We start from the raw sequence: 26,442 nt of genomic DNA on the forward strand, positions 1-26,442 counted from the left end.
TTCAACATCCATCTCCAATAGGTTCTCAAATTTACTATTAATTTTTAAAAAAGATTCCGCAAGCTTTTAAGTTAATTTTCGAATCAGTAACTGTGACTCAAATATTAGTTCAACAAACCAAATCCATTTGTGTGGTAAAAATTAGATTTTTAACAAGCTTAAATATGTGGGTTTAAATTCTGAATTTGATTTTGTGAGAATTTGGAGTGGGTGTTATTTAGACTTGTTAGAAATAGTATATGGAGGTTGTATATAAAATTTGAAGTCATTCAATGAAGATTTGGACTGATTTTGAACAAGAATCGCAACTGAAAATCGTGGAAGAAGTTCGTCTACATACGCTTGTATAAAGATGTATAAAAGTGTATAATAGTGTATAAGATGTGTTTATACACTCATATACACTATTATACAAATTATACATAATTATACAAAAAATTGACTTCGTCTTCTTCCTTGCATCTTTTCCGAAATTTAACTCAAATCTTGCTCAAATCTACTCCAAATCACTTCAAATTTAAATTTTGAGTTCCTTTTGATTTTTTCATTCAATTGGAACAACACCCGATCCAAACAACTAACTCAAAAAACTCATTTTCGAAAGCAAAGCTTTGAATGGTCTTCAATTGTGGACTTCTACTCTTCAATTTTCTTACATTGCAACCAGGTGACACAAGAGGAGAAACAGAAAATATACAACCCCTTGAAGCATATGTAGAAGATGTGAGAAGAAGAGAGAGTGAAAGTAACGGTTGTGAGAACACAAATTTTACTCCATAGCTTTTAGAAGCAATGATTGTAAGAACACAGATTTTGAATTTGCTAGTGCTTTCAAAATATGTGCAATATGGGCTAGGTCAGGTAAAACTTAAAAACATGGGCCATTTTTTGTTATGAGGTGCAATCATATGTATTTTCTTGTAATTCTTTCACAATTTAAACCACATAAATTTTGCTAGCAGGCAGAGCTAAGTAAACTAGGAAATAAATCACTATATAAAAAAGAAATCAAGCACTTGAACAATACAAATCTTTCCAAGTTAAACTTACAAATTTACACCTGACACATTCATTGACTTGGCTATAAGTGGCCGATCAGCTGCCCCAAGTTGGAATTTACACAGCTACTCATGTTAGACTTACAACAAGAACAAATATCACGGATAACTCATTATCAACAAGGGGATATTCCAGATGAGTGCATGCGCAGTTTTTTCCTGTTTTCCATGTTTTAGGGGAGGGTTGGAAAGTGTTCTAGAGGTGGTGCCTTGTATTTCAAAACACACCTTCCGATGTGAACAGTACATTTCTGCAGACGGAGAGTCGGGAGAGGTCAGTAGTACTTGGAAAACAAACTACTGTCTTCGAGTTCTTAAAAGTGTGTGCCACCAAAATCCAAAACTCTAGACACAATCATCCTGCTTTTTTTGGGATCCCGATGGCTCCTTAATCCTGCATAGTCTATGGAAGCCAACAGATTGGAAACTGGCTGTAACGACTAGACTGCAGAAGACATCACATCATCTGAATCCACTTTAAGCTGAGGATAAGAAACAAAAGGGAGATTAATCGAAGCAGTGAAAGGAGATTCAATCTCAAAAAGCTAGTTTTAAGTAAAGCATACTTGATGTAGATGGTTCACTAGAGCACCCTGTAACAACTTTTTCAGCTTTTCACTTTGATCAACCATGTGGCCTATTTTGATAGATTGTTGAAGTTGATACCATAATCGCTCAATCAAAGAATATGGGAACCAAACTGCAAATGGCCTTTTACGACGAATAATATCAGCTGGTCTCTGCAGGTAATGGCAACAGATAGTGCTGTTAAGAAATGTGCACATAGCCAAGAATAGAATTGGTTGATCTTGCAATCAGTAAATAATGCATCGAGCACTTGTGTTATACTTGTATCTGATTAAAAGGCTACTAGAGATGTCAAGAAATAAAACAGCAAAACCAAAAACGGGCACCAAAAAACTGGACTACTTTGAAAAACATTGAATAGCTACTAAAAACCTGCAGGAATGAAGCATGATAGCAGAATAAATAATAAAATGATGTAAAGCATAAAAGAGTGCCATGACAAAGTTGCCAATACAGGCCACAAGTACATTTAACATGACATAAAGATTCAAAATGTCCTCCATATGGTATCCAATAGGGTTTTTTTCGTTTTCATTTGGGGGTGCGGGATGGGGGTTGGTGATAAGTGTCCAAGACTTTTGTGATGATATAAGATGCATTGGCATCACACCCCACAACTTAGGCACAGGCCAGTGCAAATATGAAGTATCAGTATCCTTCTATTTCCATGCTAGCCTGCCACAGTTGAATAATTGTAGCAGCAAAAAAGTAAACAAGTATTAATTGAAGATGGGAAAAGTCTAACAGAAGCATGAACCTAACAGACAGGATAGCAGAGTAAGTTATGATGGGAGATAAGTTGGAAATTGCTTAATGTAAATGGAACTGGCAGATTTCTTAGAGATCCTGGTTTACTTCATAGATAAAACAGAATGCAGATAATGTTAGAAAATAAGTACTACTTATTAGGGAGTTGTATGATGGTCGAGATTGACTCGGCATTATGAGATCGAGTCAATATCGACCATCATACACCTCCCTAGCAAGTACTTATTTTCTCATATTATCTGCATTCGGTTTGATCTATGAAGTAAACCAGAATCTCCAAGAAATCAACCATATGAACCATTTCCCCAACACATATCTATTGTGTTCTCATTGTACTCATAGACAAAACTTTGGATGTTGTCATTTACTCAACAGAGTATCGACATTAAGGAGATCTACAGATCTGTACACGTTAAAACTTCAGTTAAATTATCCACTAAATGCATTTGATAATTTGGACATTAGGTACACAAGTATGCGGATAGACAATATACAGAATGGGTGGTTGAATAAAGCCCTAAGATAGGAACCCTATCTTATCCTCTGGACTTTACTACCGTAAATAACAGAAACTATTAGGACAGAGAAGTCCTCCCAGAGAGATGATACCAGCACAATGTTCTTCAGTGTCATCACTAAGTACAACAAATGTCCAAAAGCGCTACAGTTTTATATCGAACCTAAGCAGATGGCTTGACTGAAACAGCAGACAAATTTTCCAGAAGACAAGTAAAAAAACCCTAACAGCAGCCATTGACATTCAAATGCTTTGGAACAAGGATGAGAACTTACCAGTGATGCGAAGGATTCAATGTACTCGAGAAGCAGATTAGTTGCTTCGGTATAACGACCATAGTCAATATATAGTCGAAGCAAAGAAGCAGGATTTGACTCACTTCCTGCCATTCCCCAACCACTTTTTGTTGGCACACCCTATGTCAAACACAGAATGATAAAAATAAATATCACATCCTCGACTTGACATTGAAGAATCTAGAAGATAAGCAACACATATTACATCAAAGTACTAAGCAAATAAAAGCCGATTCCAAATCCTGCTGCTAAGAATGCATCAAAAAGCAATAGTAACTGCAAAACTTTCTGTCACACAAACTAACAACAGCGAGCTGACAACATAGCAAACTTAGGCATGATCGAAAACAAGATGCCTTATTAAGTGCCTTCTGCTTCCAAAGGGACTTGCTTGCCTCCTTTTACTAAGTAATTGTAATAGGATATAACTGAATAAATTTTTAGAAGAGCCTTTCTATATTAACAGCTTCCCCAACTGCTTGGATCCATTATAAGCCATAAGTGATACTTCCACCACCTCATATTCCCAATCTTGAAAGTGTTGAAAGTGCTTTCTGAATGGAACATGTCAAGAAATTTCATGGTCCTTTACTCGTATTCCCACTCGCGGAAGTGTTTTCTGAATGACACATTCAATGAAATTTGATCTCTCTTTGAATTACTTCATGCGCCGCTATATTTTTTCATGAAAATAGAAAACAGATGAGGAAAGCCATTTTTCAAGGTGGCCTCCTCACATCAAACATCAAGCCGAAACTGTACAAGTTCTAATGTTCCTTATTGAGAAGCCAATGAACCTTGAGGAGTTAAACTTGATTCTTCATGATCCCTTTTTAGAAACTCATCCCATACATAGCATCCATACTTTACACTAACATCTTCCTTAATTAGTTTTTCTCCCATGCAAATCCTGATACGTCCTTTTGGAAAAGCTCAATAATAGGTCCAAACCTTTGTATAACCAACTGTCTAGTTTGACCAGAGCAGTGATCTTTCCCAACTAATCAGATGATCTTTTTTTCCTCTATCCATCCCATCCCAAAGAAATCCCTCATTAATTTCTCTAGCTTATTAATGAAAAAATAATAGGAATGGTGGTTGGCTGTTTTCTTGTTTTTGTGCCAGCTCATGATCTAAACGATCGTGCATACACCCTAGCACATGTTCCTCGATGCTGAGGGCACCCCCGAAGAGGAGAGGATTTCGTGATATTTCTGATAGGCTGTCTTGTATTTCTAATAAGTTGTTTAACAGCTGGCATGTTGAATCGTAAACATAATATGATGGGGGGTGGTCTACGGGCAGCTGCTCAATCCATTAGTTATGAAATACCATAAGCTCTATGTGTGTTATCAATATATCTATGTGTGATTTGGTGATACCTAAAATTTCTCCAAATTCTTTTCTTTCTAGAAACAAAGGTTAAAAGGATTTATTGGCCCTAACCAAGGAATGCCTCAGATATGATGCAAAACGACTTTTGTTCTGTCCTTGATCAAAGATTTCTCTATGAAAAAAATATGAAACAGAGTTTGGAAAAAGGGGGGGGGGGGGGGGGGGGTTATAAATATGGTCATAAAGTAAGCGCGAACGCTCTGGTGGCCTTAACCAGAGCCGCTCTCCTCGAACTTTTAGTAAATCAGCTACCAAATTCTTGTAATCTACTTTGTAAATACGGTGCCCAGCTTTTCCTTAATGCTGATGAATATACTGTTATCATTCTCAAAAAGAACTTCTAATTCCTTGAATTTATCACAAAGAGAAAATCCAAAATATTTTGCAAGGTCAATAATTTTACATCCTCCAGATGATAGGGCTGAAGCATACATCAACAAAGAAAAGAACGGAATAAGCATATCACACTTTATGTAGAGACTAGACGGTATGAGCAACTCTTGTCTGAAATATTTTTTGTTTTATCTTGATAAATAATCTTGTGTAATTCTTTTCCATAACACTGCTATACAGCCTTGAATATTTGGGCTTAGGCCCTCAAATTATAAAATAATGTTGTACTTACCTTGAACATTTGAACCAACCAAAGAGGCAACTCAATTTGAGGATCAGCAGCAAGAAGAGTATCAGCAACAACAGCAGGCAATTTAGCATGAAACTTTTTGTATTTTTCCTGCATTGACGTTATGGAAATAAAATTGAAAGAACAGTGTATTTGCTTTAAACAGATAAAATTAGTTATGAAAGAAGGAAGATACAGACAAGATAGAGCTCAAGTGTCTCCCACTGGCTACCGCCTGTAGATTCGTGTGCAGTTGGACCAACATTAGGCGATTCATGGGCAACAATCTCATCCTGCGATAAAGTCAAAAGAAGACTGTGCATCCTCTGACCATTCCTGAGTAATAGGTATCACAAATTTAATGGTAGAACATGCTAAGAAAAACAGCTTGCATCGAGGGGAATGAGAATGATGCATATAAAAAGCAGAATTAGGAATATCTTACCCAACAGATGGGGCTTGCAGTCCTTTTGGGCAGCATTTCAATGACATAGCCGCAAAAACTCTTTCAAGTTCCCTGAGAGACAGCACAAGAGTTGCAAGTTAAGAAACCCAGGAATCACGGAGGCTTACTAACTTCTCTTGAAGCTACCACAAATCAACATACCTCTTCAAAGAGGACCCTTTCCAAAATTTAAGAATTACTGTAAAAGCCATGTCATACAAGTTTGATTCAACCAAAAGGTCAATTACATCCGTTGGGGGTGCCTCAATTCCTGAAAGAAGAAAAGCATTTGTTAAAGGAAAGTAGATTGAGCAAAGGGAAACTTAATTTTTGAATCTCATTGAGTTGAGACCTTCCATTTCACATAAGCTGAAGAGTGACACAATCTTCTTTGTTCAAAGCACAATTCTAAGGAAAGTTTTTCAATACGATATATGTTATCCAAAATGACAAAATAGCCAGTAGCAAACAAATGAAAATACCAAGATGTAAACCAGAGAGTATCTCAAAACCCAGAGTTTCAAATTTGAAAATATTGAGTTAAGCACAAAAACAGCTAATTTAGAACTGAGAAACAAGGGAAAGGCATGTTAACTTAGCAAGAAACTTACTTGCAAAAGTCCATTTGACATTTGCCAATGATAACAAATACTCAGCTGATGTTAGAATGAACTCATTCTCAAGTTTTTCAACATCTAAGTATGACCTTTGCCTTTGAGACTGAGCACCATTACCAGGAGCTGGAAAAGGAGAAAATGGATGTGACATAACCAAACAAAAGAATGTAGAGATATTTAAAAATGAAAATGCTTTTGAAAAAATCAAATAAATCTTGAAGTATAATTTACACTGTTCTTCCACGATTATCCTAGCCTTTTTACTTGGATACATATTAGAACAAGTTTCCTCAAGTGGAGCACCAATCCAAGCAAATGCAGGATGAACCAGCTGTAGAGCATTGATAGCAGCAGAAAGCCCATTTAGCCTCTCCTGCAGAATAAAAGATCGTCGTTGGGGATCTCCCACTGCACCATGGATTCTTAATTGTGCTGAATACAAGTAAATATAGCTCGCTGCTCTCCGCCAATTATGTCTCTGCATTGAAAATGCGTAGAGCAACTTGAACGGGTTTGGCTTGGCTGAAACATCTGAACGCTCAGCCTACAATTTTTTAGATTTAATGTGAGCCTTGTGAAGCTGCAAACCGTGTACTGTATTAGATCACTTATAGTTCATGAAATGATTACAAACCTTCCAAGCAAGTTCTCGCTCCACCTTCTCAGACAAGCCAATAAATGGTAGCTGGCCATCGCAAAGAATCTGGATGAAAGGAAAAGTGAAGACAGCAGGCATAAGTTATCCAGTAATTATTTGCAGCATAAACGGAAAGAATGTAGTGAAAACACATATAGAAAGTAGGGAAGAGAACAGATAAAATAGAATGGTCATATAAGGCTGCAACAGGAAAGGAAAAAAACCAAGGATACAGAACCTTCACAGCTCCTCGTTCATATAGAACAATTATAAAACGCCTCAGACAAATGGTTTTGCTTTCCTCGTCTGGATTTGAAATGATTGCGCAATATGCATCACAGTAATAGTTGAGATCTAACGTGAACTTGAAGACGTTAGCCCAAAGTCTTCCCTTGACAGCAGTCGCTGATTCATCAAGAATACCAGATCCAAGAGCTTCGTCAACTTGCTCAAGGGCAGCAAGAGCAAACTGGCAGGCAGCCTCCCTCATGTTATGTTGTTCAAATATTTGCATTGCCCATTGATAGTAATGAAGCTTCCAAGCAGCAGGTGAGACATGTTGAGCTAGGATACATAACAGTATGAAGTAAGATGACTTCCTTTTAGTTAAAGGATCTAAGATACTGAGGAAAATGAGTCAGAGCTTCTTCTAGAATTACAAGAAGCTTCGGCGGAAAAACATACAGAAACCAAGGTGTATCCATCCTGCTTCAATTGGCAAGCTTTGCAAAGCGTTGGCAGCTCCTTTTACAGACGCAGCTCTGCAAGCATAAGCATAACCAGTACGTTCACAAAAGAACCACTTCAACAAAAAGAATTATAAGTACCATTTCAAGAATATTCACAACACAGCAAGTCAAGAACATCAAACTTTATACAGAAGCCATAGCAATCCAAATTGAAATAAGGCTCTAATTTTACTGTGTGAGCATGTGTCTGTGTGACATTTCTTTTATTTTTGACAAAATTACATAATAATGCACTCCATAAGTTGACCTTGCATTATTTTAGCTCACTTACAAGTTTGCAAATGTGTAGCCAAATATCAATAAGCTTAGATCTGAATTTTTTTCCAGTTTTTTATGCTCTATATCTTCAAGCGTGAAACATTTCCATTCTCTTTTTTCCTCAAATTTCTACCCACCTATCACAACTACGAAAAACAAAAAAAGACGCGAGAAATCTAAAATCTCATCTTCATTAATGCTAATCTTGTTAGATTTTGAATATGATTTTGTGAGAAATTTGGAGTGGGTATTGTTTGAACTTATTATAATTAGTCTAAGTAGACTGTATATGAAGTTTGAAGTCATTTAATGGAGATTTGGAATAGTTTTAATCAAGAATTGCAAGTAAAAATCGTACAAAAAGTTCATCAGAGATGCTTATACATTTTTATACAATATTATACACTTTTATACAAAGAGGTATATTATATATATAGTTGTATAAAAATGTATAAAGATGTTTAAGCACACTAATGAAAATGTTAGTGATACACGATGTATATAGGTGTAGTAGTTGAAGAAGAAAGAAGAAGAAATGTGAGAAATCCACCAAATACCTGTAAATAATGTATCAACCTTGTATAAAATAATGTAAAAGAGGTGTTTATACACCACCATTATACATTACCTATACACTATTATAAAACAACAACAACAACAACAACAACCCAGTATAATCCCACAAGTGGGGTCTGGGGAGGGTAATATGTACGCAGACCTTACCCCTACCCTGAGGGGCAGGGAGGCTGTTTCCAGGAGACCCTCGGCTCAAGCCAGCAACAAGAGACGATATATTAGTACTATCAATAGACTCATACTAAAATAACATAAAGTAACATAAAATACATAACATAAGATAAAATAACAGCATAACAGCAATATAAGAAATATAGGAAATACGAAAAGGGTGGAAGGTATACTAATATCCAACAGATAAATCCCTGCATCAGTAGCTGATCAGTAGCCTCCTAAGATTAACTCCTAACTGGCTAGTCTCACTCTAGTGCGCTGTAGCAATATCCACAACTTCCCCCTAACCTACAACTTTAATGCTCGACCTCCACAATTCCCTGTCACGGGCCATGTCCTCAGTAATCCTAAGACGCGCCATGTCCTGCCTGATCACCTCTCCCCAATACTTCTTAGGTCTCCCTCTACCTCTCCTCGTGCCCACCACAGTCAGTCGCTCACACCTTCTCACCGGTGCATCAGTGCTCCTCCTCTGAATGTGCCCGAACCATCTGAGTCTTGCTTCCCGCATCTTGTCCTCCATGGGGGCCACGCCTACCTTCCCGCATCTGCGTACAATACACTATTATACAAATGAATCCTATTAATGGAGCTTAACGGATTCATCTTCTTCTTAGGGCATCTTTTGAAATTCAACTCAAATCTAGCTCAAAATCTGCTCCAAATCACTTCAAATTTGAGTTTTGAACTCCCCTTGACGATCCCAATCAATTGGGCCAACACCCAATCCAAACAACTAACAAAATTGAAAAATCCAATTTCTAAAATTGAAGCTTCGAATGACCTTTAATGGTGACTCCAAAAATAATAATTCTCTTAAATGGTATTTTTTCTTCTCATCTTAATAGTGATTATAAACTTTGAATATGGAAGGAGAATTGAAGAATATATATAATGGTAGAGAAATTTTGGGTGCAAAGTCGTGAAAGAGGAAGAAGAAGAACGAAGAAAAGAAAAAAAATAGGGTGGGCTAACCGGTGAAAAATAACTGTAAGATTATGTACAGCTTGGGCCATATCAGGTAAGAGCTTCAAACGTGGGCCATTTTTTGATGGACTGTTAGGCCAAGTGACAAGGAGCGTAATTTCCCCTTTATTTTTTGCTTCTTCAACTTTTGGAACAAGATAAGCAACAACAAAGATGAAGAATTATTACCAAGAACTGTGAACCCAGCCACAATAAAGGAAGATGTCCGAGTGAGAAGTATATGGTTAACTATACCATTTCACAACCAGTACCTATGATGCTACCAACGAGAAGTGGACTTGAGGGTCCTTTAATTCAAACTTACAGAAGCTAGTAGACATTAAAAACAAATCCAATAAAAAGAGGAACCTAGCTAAGACTTATTTTTTTTCCTTTTTCTCTGACAAGACCTGTGGAGGCTACTATAACGAATAAAGTCTAGACTCTCGCTGTTAGACCATACTATCTATTTCCTATCTGTTCTTTTCTCAATCAAAATGCTCTCCAACAGTTGTTACAGTGATGCATCAAAGCAACTTTAATGTCTCTAACAATCCCAAGTTTGTTGGGACATATTTTACCAAGCAGCAACAAGCCTCAATACATTTACTGTCAGTATCAAAGTTACCATTTGAAATGCTGCAATCTCCTTCTGATTTTATCCCACTCTCATGCCTCAACCTTCAGTCTTCTATTTTCTTTTCAATTTGCTATGTGACCACAAATTTCTCCTTTTTCAGTCACAAAAGATCACTTTTTGATCTTCGATATACCAGTTCTTTCCAGACTAAACACTAAATCTGACCTGCAGCTGTAAATATCTTCTTGGAGATATCCAGTTCATAGCTGTGACTGTAAAAGTAACAAGATACTTAGCATTAAAACCTACACATACCGAAAAAAGCACCGCACTGCTTCAGAAATTTTTCTTTCTTTCATTGTTCCGTGCAAACCACGTTGGCTTTGTGCAACAAAGCAACAACCAAGAAGATGCAACAGAGTGGACCACTCCCCACCATCGCTCTGAAGACTTTGGAAGATCTTCTCCTTGCGTGAATACGTATCCACCAAACCGAGTACATACTGAATGAAAGAACAAATTGTTTCAGTAAGATCTTTAAGAATTATTTTGGGGAGAATAAAATGAAAATGACAGCAACCTACCTCAACAGCATCATATTGCCCATGTCTAAGTAACACTAGAGCAAGGCCAACCGAATGACTGAAGAAAACAGACGGTTCTGTTCCGGTTCTCCCCCATATTATCCAGCTAGCAAATTCTTGTACTGAACTACTTAGACTGCTGGGATCAGGCAGATGTCTGAAAGTTGGACTGCTATGACCTCCAAGTAACAGAATGAAGGCCAATGTGAATTCAGATTTACCAAGTTTCTCATTCCATGATCTCCGATCAACATTGCCATCTGAAGACATAGATAACATAAAAAACCATAGCAATCAATCTAGAAGTGCCAAAAAAGTTATCTCCAATCCACTATTACAGAAAGGGAATCTGAAAAACACAAAGAAAAAAGAAGAAAAAGCAAAACTCGAAACCTCCATGACTTGCATCCCTAGTTTTCGACTTACAATAATTAAAACATACTGCAAAAGAATAAGCAGCAGCAGTCACAAATCTTACTCGAAAAAATAGAAATTAATGACACTTCACTTATATTGCAGCACTGATTAAATTTCTTTCCGTTATACCCATTCGATTCCAAGATAAGAAGCTAAAACTAAAATAATAAGTGAATCAATCCCAATTTAGTTGCAACCACCTTCCCGCTGAAGGTCTCCCTCTAGTTTTTGCATTGCTCCTCAAGATGTTACACCCTTACTGTAAAGCTCTTTTTTGCAATTTTAGACAGTGTCCACTAGTGATTAATACCCGCACCGCTTTTCAGTCAAAAGATGGTCCTTCAAATTTCCATTATGACTACCAGAGCAACAGAAGAGATCATAAATGTTTAATTGAGTCTGCTTAGATACATCAACTGGCATGCAATAAGCAGCCGACCTAGGATAGTCCATAATAGCTCTTCATCACAATAGAGTGGTACATACCAAGCTGTAAAGATGAAAGTTGACTGCTGAAGTCTTCAAGAAGAGGAGATTCAGATGGTGTGGTACTGAAGAAATGGACGATATGCCACTCAGTAAGAACCTCTTGGATCATTGGAACTAACTCAATTTTAACTCTTGAAACCTCATCTTCTGACATGCCAATCTGCAAGGAGAGAACATAAGAGTTTTTTTATAGTCAAAAACAAATTGCACCAAAATCCTATTTGACACTAAAAGCGTCCAACAGCTTCATAAACATTTTTGTTTTAACTTCTCATTAAAGAAAATAAGAATTTCAGTATAAACACAAAAATGATGTTGTTGAATTGTTATCTTCTTTGCAGAAATATTGTAATTCGGCAGATTATTATCTAACAAAGAAAATAATCCATCCAGTTCATTATTTTTTAAGCTAAAAACACAGATATATGGAGCTTCAAAGACCAAAATTAATTCCGTCTAATTATTACTTAAGACTCCTAAAGGTATATTAAAATCATTACTTTATGTAGTGAATTTCATATGCGGATTGCAACGGTTTCCGCAAACATTAATTGTTCCACGATTATAGTGATCAGTAGTATCTAGTGTTATAAGATGAAATATACACTATGCTAGCACAAAAAGGCGATAAAGCAAACATCACAGTATACTTGTGCATATGAGCATCCCATATTTACTACTGTATGAGCTAAGAATTGAGAAATCCAATGCATTTTCAGTACTTCTATCAGATTGAAATCATACCAAGTCTCATGAGGGATCTTTATCCACACACGAAAAAAAAAAGGAACAACAACAACCTATACATCACCACTTCTTTTATAAGCCCATTAATTTCCTAAAGGTTGCCTTGTTCCTTCTAACTTCTTTTCTTTGTTTTGCTTTTCCCTCACTTTACTGAATCAGACTTTAAGAGATGAAAAAAATGAGAGAGAAAAAGGAGAAAGACAAAACCTTATGCTACTTTGGCACGAAGATTCCTCTGAGAGCACACTTCAGACTGCTTTGTTTTCTTCTTTTTTTAAATATTTAATTAAAAACGAAATTGTTATGTCGTCGTCGTCTTCGTCTTCTTCTTCTTCTTCTTTCACTGTTTCAATGTCCAAATAGCAGCGAAATGCTGGCGAAATTTTTTTTTTTTACCTTCGGTTCTTTCTCAGAATTGATGCCAATCCTTGGGTTCTTCTTTCTCTGCCCAGTTTTTAACAGAGAAAAACTGTCCTTCCTCTAATTTTTATATCCTTTACATTGAAGCATTGAACATTTGCTTACAATTAGCAGTGTCAGATTCTCTATACTAGTTAATGGTAGCCCTGAAGGTTTTTTTCCATCTCAAAGGGGACTTAGGCAAGGAGATCCTCTATCTCCTTTCCTGTTCATTATTGCCATGGAGGGACTAAACAACATGATGGTGAAGGCTGCTAGAAATGGATGGATCAGGGGCTTTCAAATAAACAGCAGATTAACAAACTGCTTAGCCATCACTCATCTCCTATATGCTGATGACACATTAATTTTTTGTGAAGCTAATAAAGAGAATGTCAGGCATATCAGATTAATATTGATCCTTTTTGAAGCTGTTTCTGGGTTATATATTAATTGGGAGAAGAGCAAGTTATATCCAGTAAATGGAGGTGCAGAAACTCAAGTTCTAGCTGGTATCCTTGGATGTGAGGTGGGATCTCTGCCCACAAAATATTTGGGATTACCTCTAGGCTCCAAGTACAAAGCAATGGAGATTTGGAATGATGTACTACAAATGTGAAAAGAAATTGGCTAGATGGAAGACACAGTATCTATCACTTGGTGGCAGAACCACTTTGATAAATACTGTGTTGGATGCTTTGCCTACATATGTTATGTCATTATTTCCACTTCCTGCCAAGGTGGAGAAGAGGTTGGATGCTATCCGGAGAAATTTTTAATGGCATGGAAACACAGATAAGAAAGGGTATAATTTGGTGAGATGGAAAACAGTAACCTCAAGTAATATAGTAGGTGGCATGGGAATAAGGAACTTAAAAATTCATAACAAGAGCTTAATGTGTAAATGGCTATGGAGGTATGGCAGGGAAGAAAATAACTTGTGGAAAGAGGTGGTAACTCAAAAATATGGGAAAATGGGTCATTGGTGCACCAAACCTATCAACACAGCCTATGGGGTGAGCAATTGGAAGTCCATCAGAGCATTATGGGAAGACTTTACAGCTAATACTGAATTCTGCCATGGGAATGGTAGAAAAATAGCATTTTGGTCTGATAAATGGATAGGGCATGAACCTTTAAGAGATAGGTTTCCAGAAATATTTAGGTTAGCACTTCTGCCTAAGTCAACAATCAGTGAAGTATGGAGCCAACATGGATGGAATCTCACTTTCAGGAGAGTATTAAATGATTGGGAAATGGGGACAGTGACTGCATTCTATCTAACTTTGGAGGGATTGAGAAGACCCAATGATAGTGAGGATACCATGGTATGGAATGGTAGGGGCAGTAAGGTATTCACAGTAAGAGATGCATATACTTATTTCTCCAATAATGGACAACAGATCATCAACTGGCCTTGGAAGCAAATTTGGAAGATGAAGATACCTTACAAGGTTAACTGCTTTACATGGCTAGTAGCAAGGAGGGCTTGTCTAACTCAGGACATTCTTCAGAGAAGGGGTATGCAATTAACCTCCAGATGCTTCCTCTGCAAAGCTGAATCTGAAAACAATAGCCATCTCTTTCTCCATTGTGCTTTCACTTCCCAACTATGGAATCTATTTTTGGCCCTGGTAAATTTGAAATGGATAATGCCGGGAAACACATGTGATCTACTGAAAGCTTGGAACTATGCTGGTAAAATGGTCAGTCAGAAAAAATGGTGGAGGATTATCCCAGCTTGCATCTGGTGGACCATATGGAAGGAAAGAAATAGCAGATGTTTTGAAGAAAGGAGTAGCTCCATACAAGTAGTTAAAATGAATTGTATTTTAAATTTTCACTTTTGGTGTAAACAGTTTTCTGTAGGAGATGCAGAATCTATTCTACAATTTTTGGAAGCCTTGTAAAGTTCACAAGGATAGTACCTTGTAAATACTGTTGCCCATAATATTTGTGCTGATGAATAAAATTTGTTACCGTTCTCAAAAAAAAAAAAAATTTGCTTACTTCAAAAAGTGAGCGCTTCGCTTCTCGCTTTAAGCGAAATGGGGGTGTCGCTTTTCCTCGCTTCACACTCTTCACAACACTGGGGTCATAACATGTGCGTGGCTATAAAAGCTTTTCATTAAGGGTAAAATGGGAACTCTAAAGTTAAATTGTTCCCAAATAGAGAAATGTGTCATTCTTTTTGGAATGTACTAATAAGGAAAGTGTGTCACATAAGTTGAAATAAAGGGAGTACTTTTTTCCTTTCCTTCTACGCCCTCAACTATGTTTTTAGTTTCGATTTTTATCTACAAACCGATTGTTCGTACATAAAGAATGACTATTGGAATTGAAGCTTATTATCAGTAGCAAAATTGCTAAAGCAATTGAATATGAGATTGAATAATGCAATTAATTCTTTAAGGAGCTGATTAATTGATAATAATATAAGGGTTTAAAAGGGAAATCCCAATCTTCAAAAGGTTTGAGGGCTCCAGATCACTTGCTCCAAACATTTAAATCATATTCACTGATATGACCTTTTATTCAACTGGATTGCAATTTTAAGACAAAGAACTATTCCAATATTTACTTCGTAAGGGTATCTGCAACTTGTCCACTACACAGAATAGCAATAGCCAAAGTTTAGATAGACAAGTAGTCAAAAACACCATGCACGCCCCAACTATCGGAAAGATGTGTTAGCATTCAAGAAAATGGTATTGAAACATTAGTTTTTGATGTTTCAATTACTGCAAAAACAAGACAATAGAAAATGGAGCATAGAACAAGAAGTAGCAACAATTCTAGGATATTATTAACTTGTACCACACAGCCAATTCTGGATATTGATGATCTCTGATAATAAGAGTAACACACACCTGACTGCTACTGTTAACCATGTAGCTTAGAAGCAAATGCACGTCCAATGCAGATTCAAACATCACTTTAGCAACCTGAGAAGTCGCCTGCACTGTAAGGGCAGTGCTCACTGTGAAGAGTCCATCAGAATCCAAGTTATGTTCATATTTTCGAGGCACGAGAAATTTCAGGTAGCTCTCAATAACATGCAAAACTCTCCCCCATTTGGTAGCTCTACTGCACAAGTTGTGTAGGGATAAAAGCATATCTACTGAGAATTTTCTGAGTCTTTTGTGGTAGGAAATTTCTTTATCCAGTGCTACATCAGTTCCGAGTTCGGATACATGGAGAGCAGCCATTGATGAGCTATATCCACTTTCTAAATTTTTAAGCAACCGTGGAATGACCTCTTCAGATGATATATTTGGTGTTCTAAGAAGAGACTCATAAAATATGGTAGGAGCTGCTTTGCTCAACTGTTGACTGAGATTATGAACACACTGCAGTATCTCTGAAAGAATTTCCCGTTCAAGATCATTATTACAGGAGTCCAACTCAGAGCTTATTACATCTCCATGTTCATCAGAAGATCCTGAGAGCATAAATTAAAGAGCAATTGAATAAGGAAAATTTGCAACGACCGTACAAGAGTAAGACAAATCAAGTAAGAAAATGAGATCTCAAAAAAAGATTGTCTGACATACCAGAAACAAGAAGCTCTATGTCCTCCAGACTACGACACATGGAGACTGAGTTTTTTCTAATAACACCCACAGCTTGTGTGGCTGAATCAATAAGCAAACCATACGCTACATTCGTTCTGCACCAATTATTGAAATAGCAGGTACAAAAGGTTTTCCATCTCTGAAGTATTGAAATTGGACTATCAGCTCCAACCTTGAAAAGGGAGAAAAAAAGTACTGAATTACCCTGAAAGTTATGGAATAGAAACCTGGAAATATCAATAGAAGCACTATACAAATCCACGTGCAACTGAAAATACCTCATGTTGAATGACTGACAGAATTTCATTTTTCAGTCCATCCACAGTCAAAGAATCAAATTCGGAATCAGTGAGGTGCTTGCTAAAATCTCGTAACGTTGCCCGTAGAACATTTCTATGATAAACACCCGGAAGGAGCAACCTACGTAAGAAAACAGAAGATACAAATGGAGAAATCTGATCCTGCAGTAATTACAGAAAGAGGCGATTAACTCCTTTGGTAATATTTAGTGAAGAATATATTTCACCAAAAGTTTGATGTTAATATGTAACTAAACACGTTTTTGCCTGTCTGACAGAGAACCGAAAAAGAACGATTTTAAGCAAAGTATATTTCAACTACTTCAGCAGTGATTCACACAATGTAATAACATGACCTATGTCGTCTAAGCTAGAAGCTTTTAGAAGTTTGAGACTTTCATGTTAGGGCTACACAATAATTTTCCATCTCATGAGAAGTCAATTTCACTCCACTTAGTTAGCATCTTCAAACTCCTCAGGTGGTTTACTTAATAATCCTGTACACAAAAGGGAATAAAAAAAGTAGTAACAATTTTATGCCCAAAGTTTCCATTGTGGAACCTAAATCGAAAAGGGCAGCATCCAATAACATGCACTATCGGAATATCTAAGGAGTATGCTGCAGTACCAACTATACTACATATTCATACAGATAGTATATCCTCAACTTTGAATCAATGACATGATTAAGAATTCATGGAATTTAGAATGTGGCAAGCAAATTTTTCCCAATTCATTGATAACTTCTTCACCTAGGGTAAATAGTGTTATGGCACCATCTCCTACAACATAAATGACAGACTTTTGCGAGAACTAGAGTTAAGTATACTTTCTATAGGCAAATGTTTTGATAGGTCAAGATGCAAGAGCTAATTATTCTAAAAACTCATCCACTAAGTTATCTGTCGAAGTCAAAAGCAAGAGTACTTCTTGATCAAGAAAGAAGATGCCTAGATTGTTTTTCTAGTCAGTTGCACTTCAAGCATTTATTAATCCGGAGCAAAAGTAGCCCAAGCTAAAAAGTACTTGAGTGGCAAAACTAGAAAGACAGGTTCTCAACAAACTTTAGTTTAGAACTTAATTTTTTTTTTCTTGGGTTAGTTTTGCTAGCTTATTCTAATAGATCATGAGATTATTCATTTGTATATGCTTAGCTTAGGAATCAAAAGATGTTCTCAACTTAGCAAAAAAAATTAGGGGAGCAATTTCAGTGAAATATTATTTATGATCAGGTCTCTTACTGAATCAATTACGCAAGAGCATGCACAGCTCAGCATGAAAGCAGTTCTATAGCACCTCAAGAGAATCTTCAGGTTATACCAATGTTAAAATGAGCAGCTTACCCGCGTGACTCATAAAAAGTAGTATTCCATTCATGCAAAAGTAAGCCTAAGTGACTCATTAATACTCAAACAATATCACCAAGCTGGTTAGCAGCTGCAGCACTGTCAACCGGTTTCACAAAATCCCCCCCCCCCCCGAGGATAGCAGAGAAACTAAACAAAAATATAAATAAAATAACAATCAGAAACTCAAAGATAAAAAGAGGGGTATAGGTTCTCATCTTTTTGGTATATGGCTTGTACACGGGTTTTCTCCCATTTATGGGAGGAAAAAACCTCGCTAGCCATAAAATTGATGCTTAATCTGACATGTCAATAACATTAATTGATGACATCAAGATACTGCAGAACCTTTAAAGTTGAGCCGCAATGTTTATACAGAAAATAAAAATCAAAAGAAGTTTACCAAATTGGGGAGGAAAAGGCAAATGACTATGTAAACAAATGGAACATATCAACAAAGAGACAACAAGAAATAGAAAAGATACTAAAGCAGCATGTATAGAGTACCTTTGAAGATGACAAAACTGTGTGACAAAGCCAAAGTAGATCATCTGAAGAATTTTCAGAGCCTTGAAACAGTTGCTCAGCAACAAATGTATTCTGTAAAGAATAGCAATAAGCTAATTCCCTGACAAACAAATTCAGACTATTAGTTGCCCTCGAGACAAGATGCAGAGTATATAAATCCAAACAAAGAATAAATACAACACTTAAGTACTTTGCCCTAACTACCAATACAGTCTAAATTGCCAAAAACATTGAATGCAGCAGAAAATGAAAAGGAACCAGCATGTGTCTTTATTAACGTCAAAGAAACAATGAATGCGCGCCTCTATACCCCCTCGGGGTAGGGGTAAGGTATGCGTACACACTACCCTCCCCAGACCCCACTAATGAGATTTCACTGGGTCGTTGTTGTTGTTGTTGTTGTAAACAATGAATGCGTGGGAGAAGATGATAATCCTAAGACAAAAAGTAGAAACTATAATCACTTCAGCAACTGATCCTTCTTCTCCCAACAGCCCCATCCCAAAAAAAATCGGCTCTTTTATGCAAAAATAATGAGCAGTCTTTGCACATAAAATCTAATGAAATGGTGAGAGACACAAAATCAACACAAGGCTGAGCACCATTTCTTCCTAAGGAATCCATAAAACTGCTCAACTGATAACAATCTCCTCACCTACCGAAGACACCCAATCATCTACCAGTTAAAACATAATCATCAACAAAAGACACCCAATCATCTACTCATCAAAATACATAATGAGACAGATCATGCTAAGAAAGATATAAAATACTATTTCACACCAGTCATCATAAAACTTACTCTTTCCTATTTTGACAAAACAACTCCTTCATGACCAATCCATTTTCGCTGAGTATCCACAGCTTATTTGGAGTAAGCTTTACATCAATGAGTTCACCCTGAGGCTAGCCAAAAAACAGTAATCAAACATAGCTAGCAGTAACGATTCCCTAAATAGTGAATACTTGGATTAATCACGATATCTAAAGCAAGCTGCTCTTTGTCAAAAAAAGAACCTACAAAAAACTGTTACCTCTTCCAATGAGATGCTTTTTGTTGAAGGATCGAGTAACAAGTTAAATCTGTCTCCAGTACTGAAATAAAGGCTATACAAAGAGATCATCGCTGTGCCAACTTCCTTAAATAACCCAAAGAAATAAATCAAAGTTAAAGCTAAAGTTATAGGCATACAAAGGGCAAAAAGTGAAAATCCAACAATTGAGCACATAGCAAGTCAATCAAAACCACTGTGGCTGTACTGAACAATCTGCATTCGAAACATCCAATATTGAGAAGCTAAAAAGAGTGGAAAACACTAAAGAAAACTTACAAGAAACAAGAATCGGGCCTAGTTAAGATGAGCAAGTACAAACCTAATAAGTCATTGGACTGGTTGATGAATGATGACGTTATGAATGGTGAGAATGCCAGAGAAATCAGCTGGAACGTATGGGAACAAATTCCATTTATAGGTGGTGGGAGCCACCTCTAAGCCATATGGTCCATCTAAATCCTCTATCACTTAGTGATCATCTAGCCAAGACCATTTAAATTCCTTTAAAAACCCTTACACAACTTGAGAAACAGGTGTAGCATTTCTAACACCATTCGCGCGTAATCCATTTCTAAGGTTTACATGTGGACTTGGTTTTTCTTTTTATGCTGCCTTTTACTATTGCTTTTTTTTATTATAACAATTATTATTATTATTATTATTTCTGCAAGTATAGAGAGAGGGGATTCAACAGGAATAGGCTTTGAATAGGAGGAGAGAGATAAGGCTCAACAAGCTAATGAGTAGGCCTGGAGCAATATTAGTGGCTCGATAGGTTGAATTGAGAAAGAGAGAAAACTCCAGAGCAGCTCTATGGATTGAGTTGAGAGAGAAAAACATAGAGCAACAGCAAATGAATATTGAAAGCACTGTGCAAACGGCCTCAGCAAAGATTGGCTTTGATACCATTTAAAACAATCTGAGCATACCCAAAACCTTAAGACAATGGTGGAGTAGCCAAAGGCCAAAGACCATTAAAACTCCTTTGGAAACCCTTAAGACAACCGATGAGGGGCAAATGTAGCAATCTCCAACAACCACCATCTAATTTCAAGCTACTTGTTACTTGTCAGTCAAAACTAAGCAAATATAGAGCTCATGACGACTACCAAATAATTTCACATTGACAAAAGGTTACATCAGGTATTAACTGCGAAAAAACTAGGCATTCCTTTATTAACTACCATTGGAAATGATGGAACTCCTCTAAATTCATCTACATCTGTTAAAAAGTTCAAGGAAACAAGATACATGTTGTGGTATTACGCTAGAAGACACCTAAATACTTTTTTGCAGATGATATTGCAATTTACAAAAGGAACGGCTATTTTTGGCTAAATGAAAATATTTGTGGTGCATGAGCAATCTCATCACTGTAATCAAGCATGACAATATAGCTACAAGAAACTAACTTACTAAATGAATGAACATTGTGTGGCCAAAATGGTGACTATGCACCAAATCAGAGCAAAGATACTGAAAAGAATTAAAGGCAGACCCCCCTACAACCCAAGAAGTAGAGATGAACAATTCAGTTTCCACGAGAAAAAGAAAAATAACATCAAGTGCACAAATCACAATATCGTCTTCTTATTTTACTTATCAAGCACATATCTGAGGTAAGTTGGAGGTTATTGCAGAATTATACGTTCTATGAGATTCGCCAAATAAAGAAATGACAAGCACAAAGCAATAAGGCAAGTATAAGACAGGAAAAATGAGTGTCATCTTACTTAGAGTAGCTCTTTGCAACATATGTTTCCCGACATATCTACACTACTACGCAGAAAATACCCAACAGATACAAAAGAAAGTACAAAGAAAAATGAAAATCTACAGAAAGACATGAATAAACTAGGGATGCACTTACCGAATCATCTTTTCGTAGTACTGCCAGAGGAATTGCATCAGGATTGTTGTGGTCGTTTCCCACCCATATCCTTACAGAACTAGAGCCTACATGCAAAATGAAGTAAAGAAAATCTTATATAAATCTGCAAGCATTGCCAGGAACCCTTTCTAATAATGAAAAAAATGGAGTGACTGTTCCAAATAAATATTAAATAGCATCATGTTCGCAATTTGGAATGAAAGGACCTTATCCTTTAAACAGCTTCCTGTTCCTCTCCCTCCAGATTCTCCACATTATAGCACATAAACTGGATGAGAATTTAGAGACACAAAACTTCTAATCACTATGGCTTCACTTGGATGTCCATAAAGTAGCTAGAAAAACTATTTCTTGGAAAATTTGCGATAATTTGAAGGAAAAGGAACAAATTTTTCTTGTATGTGCTTTTTGGAAGGAAAGGAAGGTCTAAAATAAGAAAAAATTGACCTCCCTTCAAGAACCCTGAAAGTTGTGCAAGGCTTAGCTGGAAATGAAGTCTTCTTGTGGGAAGGTTTTGGCACTTCTCACATAGCTTGCTTGCTTATCAAACACACAAGGAGCAAAGTTAAGTTTCCTACACCTCATTTTGCTTTCTTTACAAACAAATATACCTAAAGGAGTATTGACACGTAAACGGATACCGGCAGATCATCAGTACATTTATTCTTAAACCTCACAGTAATGACAAATTAACATATTCTTTGATAAGTCATCCAAAATAAAACCCAGCTCCGTTGAGTATATACAGTAATTTTTCCTACTAAAGGTAGTCTATACATGTCTTCCATAGATTGACACCACAGATGGGACGCGAGATGCATCTCCTACGCCCTTGCCCAAAAAAGAAAAATTTGATCGTATTTTAGGGGCATCGGGAAGGCTCCCCCCCCCCCCCCCCCAAAAAAAAAAAACAACTGGAATGAAGACAGACACAGTTTTGTCAAGATAGAACTTATGGGCTATGAGATGCACGCCTTAGTGCCTTGCTTACGCTAAAGCGCGGCCTAAGTGATTGAGCTTCTCTGAGCTTCAGGGCTTAAGCGCGCCTCAAATGAATCTTTGGTAACACTGGACAGAAAATCCAAATGCTTAGGCAAGAACTTGTTCACAAGAGCAACTGAATAATCAGTTCAATTAGAAAAAATAATGGAAATGCAAAAGAAGGTATAAATTGCCTGCAGATGGTGAAACACTCAAAGAATGACTGAAAATTCTGGAATGATTTGAAAGGTCCCACACACGTAAGCTTCCATCAGAGTGAAGCACAAATAGAAGCTTTTTCTGGTGGAACTCTGATATTACTAGATCCTGCACTGCTGCAATCGACCTGCCCCTGGAAATAGAGACAAGGTAAAAGGGGGGGAAACCAGAGTGCATAAGACAACTGATAAACCGTATGAAATAGCAAATCATAGTCAAAATATGTTGTGTAGATTGTAGAAAAATATAGTTATTAGCCGGATTGGGCTCACTTCTCTTGGGGTCTTTTTTGGTGGGGGGTTGGGGGGGGGGGGGGGGGGGTTTCCACATGCTTCATATGCATGGGCATCAAATGCTGTTTTTCAAGTAAAGCCATTAGTTTCAGTATGTAAAGTTCTAGAAATCATCAAAATCCAAAGCATTGATTTACAGCATCTCTTGTTACCCACCTGGAGACATTTTAGTTCCTCTCTAATTTTGTCTCACATATTGCTCCAACACTTTTTTGCCCAATATATGAGAGGGAGGACTGATAACTTTAAGGAATAGAGTTATGTTATCTAATCAATTAAACTATGTTATCTTACTTCGCTACTAAGCCCTATAGTCTGAGTGAAAATAGTAGTAGGGCCCATGTTAACTACATACTTGCTTATGATTTAATTGTATAAGTAGTTTTTATAATTGATTTTTTGCTAATTTTAGAGTTATTTAGGTTAAATATTGATTGGAATTCCAAGAAATTTATGTATTTACAGTTTGTTTGTAGTTACAAGCCAAAACTGAAACTTCAGTTGAAGCTGAAGCATTCAAAGAGCCCAAGAGTTGCACTTTCCAGCAAGTAGCTGCAACCTAAGCCCTTGAAGCTGCAGTACAAGACGAGAACGCCATGTCTAACTACATTTCCTGATATGAAATAGTAAATACCTTGACAAAACGCCCCACAAACGACCAAGACCACCATCATCACGCAGCTCCTGCACAAAGCCTATCAACTTACAAAGTGTCAGCACGGACAGGAGAAAAGAGATGAGATCAAAGCGTAAGTGCAACAAGATTGTAAAAAGTAAAACATCTAGCTGTCACTCCTGTGTTAAAGTAACTGTAGTAACAAGATAAAAGGACAAGAGAATCCATATTTCAAAACATAAAGTACAGCCAAAATGCAAAAGTTCCATAGCCAAAACACATTCAAAAAACATAAAATGAAAATTGAAGGGAAAATGTACAAGGACCTGGAGCTCGGTGGTCAAGGATGCCAAGCTGGAAGCATCCAACAGATCCATCACTTCTTCCAACTACCATCAATTCTGCTATTCCTGCCACTGCTGTTGTTGCTCCTTGATGAGGATGGGTCAGAGTGTTGAACTCGACAAAGTCATCGGATTGCAAACGGGAGCTAGATACATAATTGGAGATGTTTTCAAGTCTAATAAGATAAGCAACCCCAGATACTGTCATGGCATGAAGCAGATACGGTCTGACAGAAGAAAACGTCATCTGCAAGAACCAAGAGCATCAACAAATGTTAAAGGTCCAAGAAAATCTTTGCCAACCATTAAGACAAACAAGACTATTATCAGCACAAAGCCAGCAAAAAATGGCATACTTCATTTTTGCAGATCAGCGCAAATGGAAAAAGTGCTTCTGGGAATACAATTTGCAATCCAGTTTTGGGGAACTCCTTATAACCACAGAACTCCATTATTTCCAGCACATTTGGCTGACTTCTGCAAATTTTCCTGTAGCAGCAGAATTCAGCAGTTATAGTTAGTCTGTGCAAGAAGAATACCAGGATCATCAAACCAATATGCTGCAGCGAACACATCAAGGAAGAAAACATGTAAAATAACGACCAGACAAGACGGATATGTGAAAAGAATAAAATGAGATGTTCTTAACTCCTACTACAAAAGCAGGCAAAGCTCAAGTACAATTGGGGGCTGATCAGAGAGAAGCTCCATCACTATTTATTTTTCTAATAACACTATTTAATAATTTAATTTTTTTTATCTTCTTATCACAAGGATGAAGGAACTACATAACATCCCTCACCCAGGATAATGAAAAGAAAACTCCACATACAACAATTTTGCAGAGGAGTCGTACTCATCCATGCTAATGTATCTCTGGAAAATTAATAACTGAATTTTGCAATCATCAAGTTTATCTGAGGTCTAAGGTCTATCGCACGGTTGACATAGCTCATGTCACACAAGACAGGTCCTCTAGCATTTTTTAATATGTTAGATCCTCAAAGGTTGCGTACGATAGACCCTTGTGATCCGGCCCTCTCCGGACCCGCGTATAGCAGGAGCTTAGTGCACCGGGCTTCCCTTTAGGTCCTTAAACACAAACACAACTTTTATCCCTCCTCTCTATCCATGTTGGAAACCCACTGTGCATCAGGCTAGGCTCAAAACACACCAATTGGATCACACAAATATGAGTTCCAATTACAAGTATGAAAAAAATTTCTTCAAATAAGCTAAAACAAGATTGACTGTTTCACCATTCAATACAATCACTGGCCTTTTTAACATCACACACACACCACCTCAATAGACACTCAAAACGGCACAATTGCATGCACATGACATGCATAAATTAACTTATATTTTAACATACGGGCTCCACTATTTCAATCCACACTCAAAAGAGCGCACCTGTATACATATGAATTGCATAGATCACTTGACAATTTTATATTTTTAACCCACTCCGGAAGGTACACTTATGTGCAAAAGAAATAAACCTAAATTAGGAAAGAAATGCACACATTCAATTATTCCAACCCACACTGAAAAGGGTAAACTTGTAAGCATATTTATAAGGTAAGATGAAGAGCATAAGGAGTGTACCAAGTGAAATAGGCGGGAGGATTCCCAATGATGGAGCAAGAACCCACATTTCTTGTGAGAGACGTTGGTGAAGAAGCGGAAGTGGAAGTAGAAGAGGGAAGGGAGAGTTGAACGAACTTGACCGAATCGCTGCCAATAATGGGAACTTCCATACCTGCTAAACGCGACCTACTTTCCATTGTTGCTGTGAAGCATACGAAATTGATAAATGGGGTTTTGGATTATTGATAACCGTATCGATTCTTGGGTTGAAGAGAATAGGGCGGTGAGAACGGGAAAGTGCCGCAGGAGACTGACTGGGGGTTTTTGGTACTGGGTTTTAGTGGAGCGCCGGAGGGGGGAAATTTTAGGGGAAGTTTTCTTTAATAGGAAATCATTTGCAATCCTTCGGTTCATAGGAAAAGAAACATAATCACGCGTACGATGTGATATTTTTTTTTATTTTGAAATATCATCATCACTGTCTAACATGTGAATTAGTATTTTTGGATTAGTTATATTATAATTTTGATATTATTTAATATCACTAGTCTTTGTATACGCGCGTTGCGCGTGTTTCTAAATTATATGAATAATATCCAAAATATGTATTTGCGTTATAAAATAAAATTTATTGAAAAATTGTGTCTTCCTATCACAGATAAACATTAATCTTTTTAGGAATTCGGGTAGAGTGGTTCTTACTTTAGTTTATTTCGATACTTGCTTCATCATACAAAAATATTATATAAGCGGTCTCTGATTGAAATATAAAAAAAAACATCCACTAGGATATGTTCATTGCACACATATATATTTCATGTTA

The 26,442-nt window shown here is 37.0% G+C and overlaps 1 protein-coding gene across 2 annotated transcripts; it reads right to left on the minus strand.

Moving 5' to 3' along the window:
• Positions 1 to 969: 969 nt before the first annotated feature.
• On the minus strand, positions 970 to 26,010 carry LOC109238100 (nuclear pore complex protein NUP160). Of its 2 annotated transcripts, none has more exons than XM_019404534.1 (27): positions 25,638 to 26,010; positions 24,386 to 24,518; positions 24,012 to 24,276; positions 23,704 to 23,764; positions 22,752 to 22,909; positions 21,556 to 21,641; positions 19,665 to 19,769; positions 19,433 to 19,530; positions 18,610 to 18,730; positions 16,736 to 16,918; positions 16,437 to 16,629; positions 15,753 to 16,324; positions 11,734 to 11,896; positions 10,831 to 11,090; positions 10,562 to 10,749; positions 7,628 to 7,704; positions 7,182 to 7,507; positions 6,941 to 7,009; positions 6,538 to 6,850; positions 6,301 to 6,429; positions 5,852 to 5,960; positions 5,690 to 5,761; positions 5,445 to 5,580; positions 5,248 to 5,355; positions 3,207 to 3,347; positions 1,625 to 1,798; positions 970 to 1,540 (listed from the first exon to the last, which is right to left on the minus strand). In XM_019404534.1, exons 1-27 carry the CDS (start codon positions 25,814 to 25,816, stop codon positions 1,499 to 1,501), a joined length of 4,461 nt encoding a protein of 1,486 aa, XP_019260079.1. In that variant the 5' UTR covers positions 25,817 to 26,010; the 3' UTR covers positions 970 to 1,498. The 2 variants fall into 2 exon arrangements, with proteins under 2 accessions (XP_019260079.1, XP_019260078.1); XM_019404533.1 differs by having other exon boundaries at positions 19,433 to 19,536.
• Positions 26,011 to 26,442: the final 432 nt, after the last annotated feature.

The sequence above is a fragment of the Nicotiana attenuata genome, unplaced genomic scaffold (assembly GCF_001879085.1).
Source record: "Nicotiana attenuata strain UT unplaced genomic scaffold, NIATTr2, whole genome shotgun sequence".
Taxonomy (NCBI): Eukaryota; Viridiplantae; Streptophyta; class Magnoliopsida; order Solanales; family Solanaceae; genus Nicotiana; species Nicotiana attenuata.

Bases quoted from the DNA above. Each gene is read 5' to 3' on its own strand.
- LOC109238100 (XM_019404533.1), bottom strand. From the start codon at position 25,816: ATGGAAAGTAGGTCGCGTTTAGCAGGTATGGAAGTTCCCATTATTGGC. The intron at 11,897-15,752 runs GTGTGTGTTACT...CTCTCCTTGCAG, and splicing joins TGGTTAACAGTAGCAGTCAG to ATTGGCATGTCAGAAGATGA. The intron at 5,762-5,851 runs GTATGTTGATTT...GCTGTCTCTCAG, and splicing joins AAAGGGTCCTCTTTGAAGAG to GGAACTTGAAAGAGTTTTTG.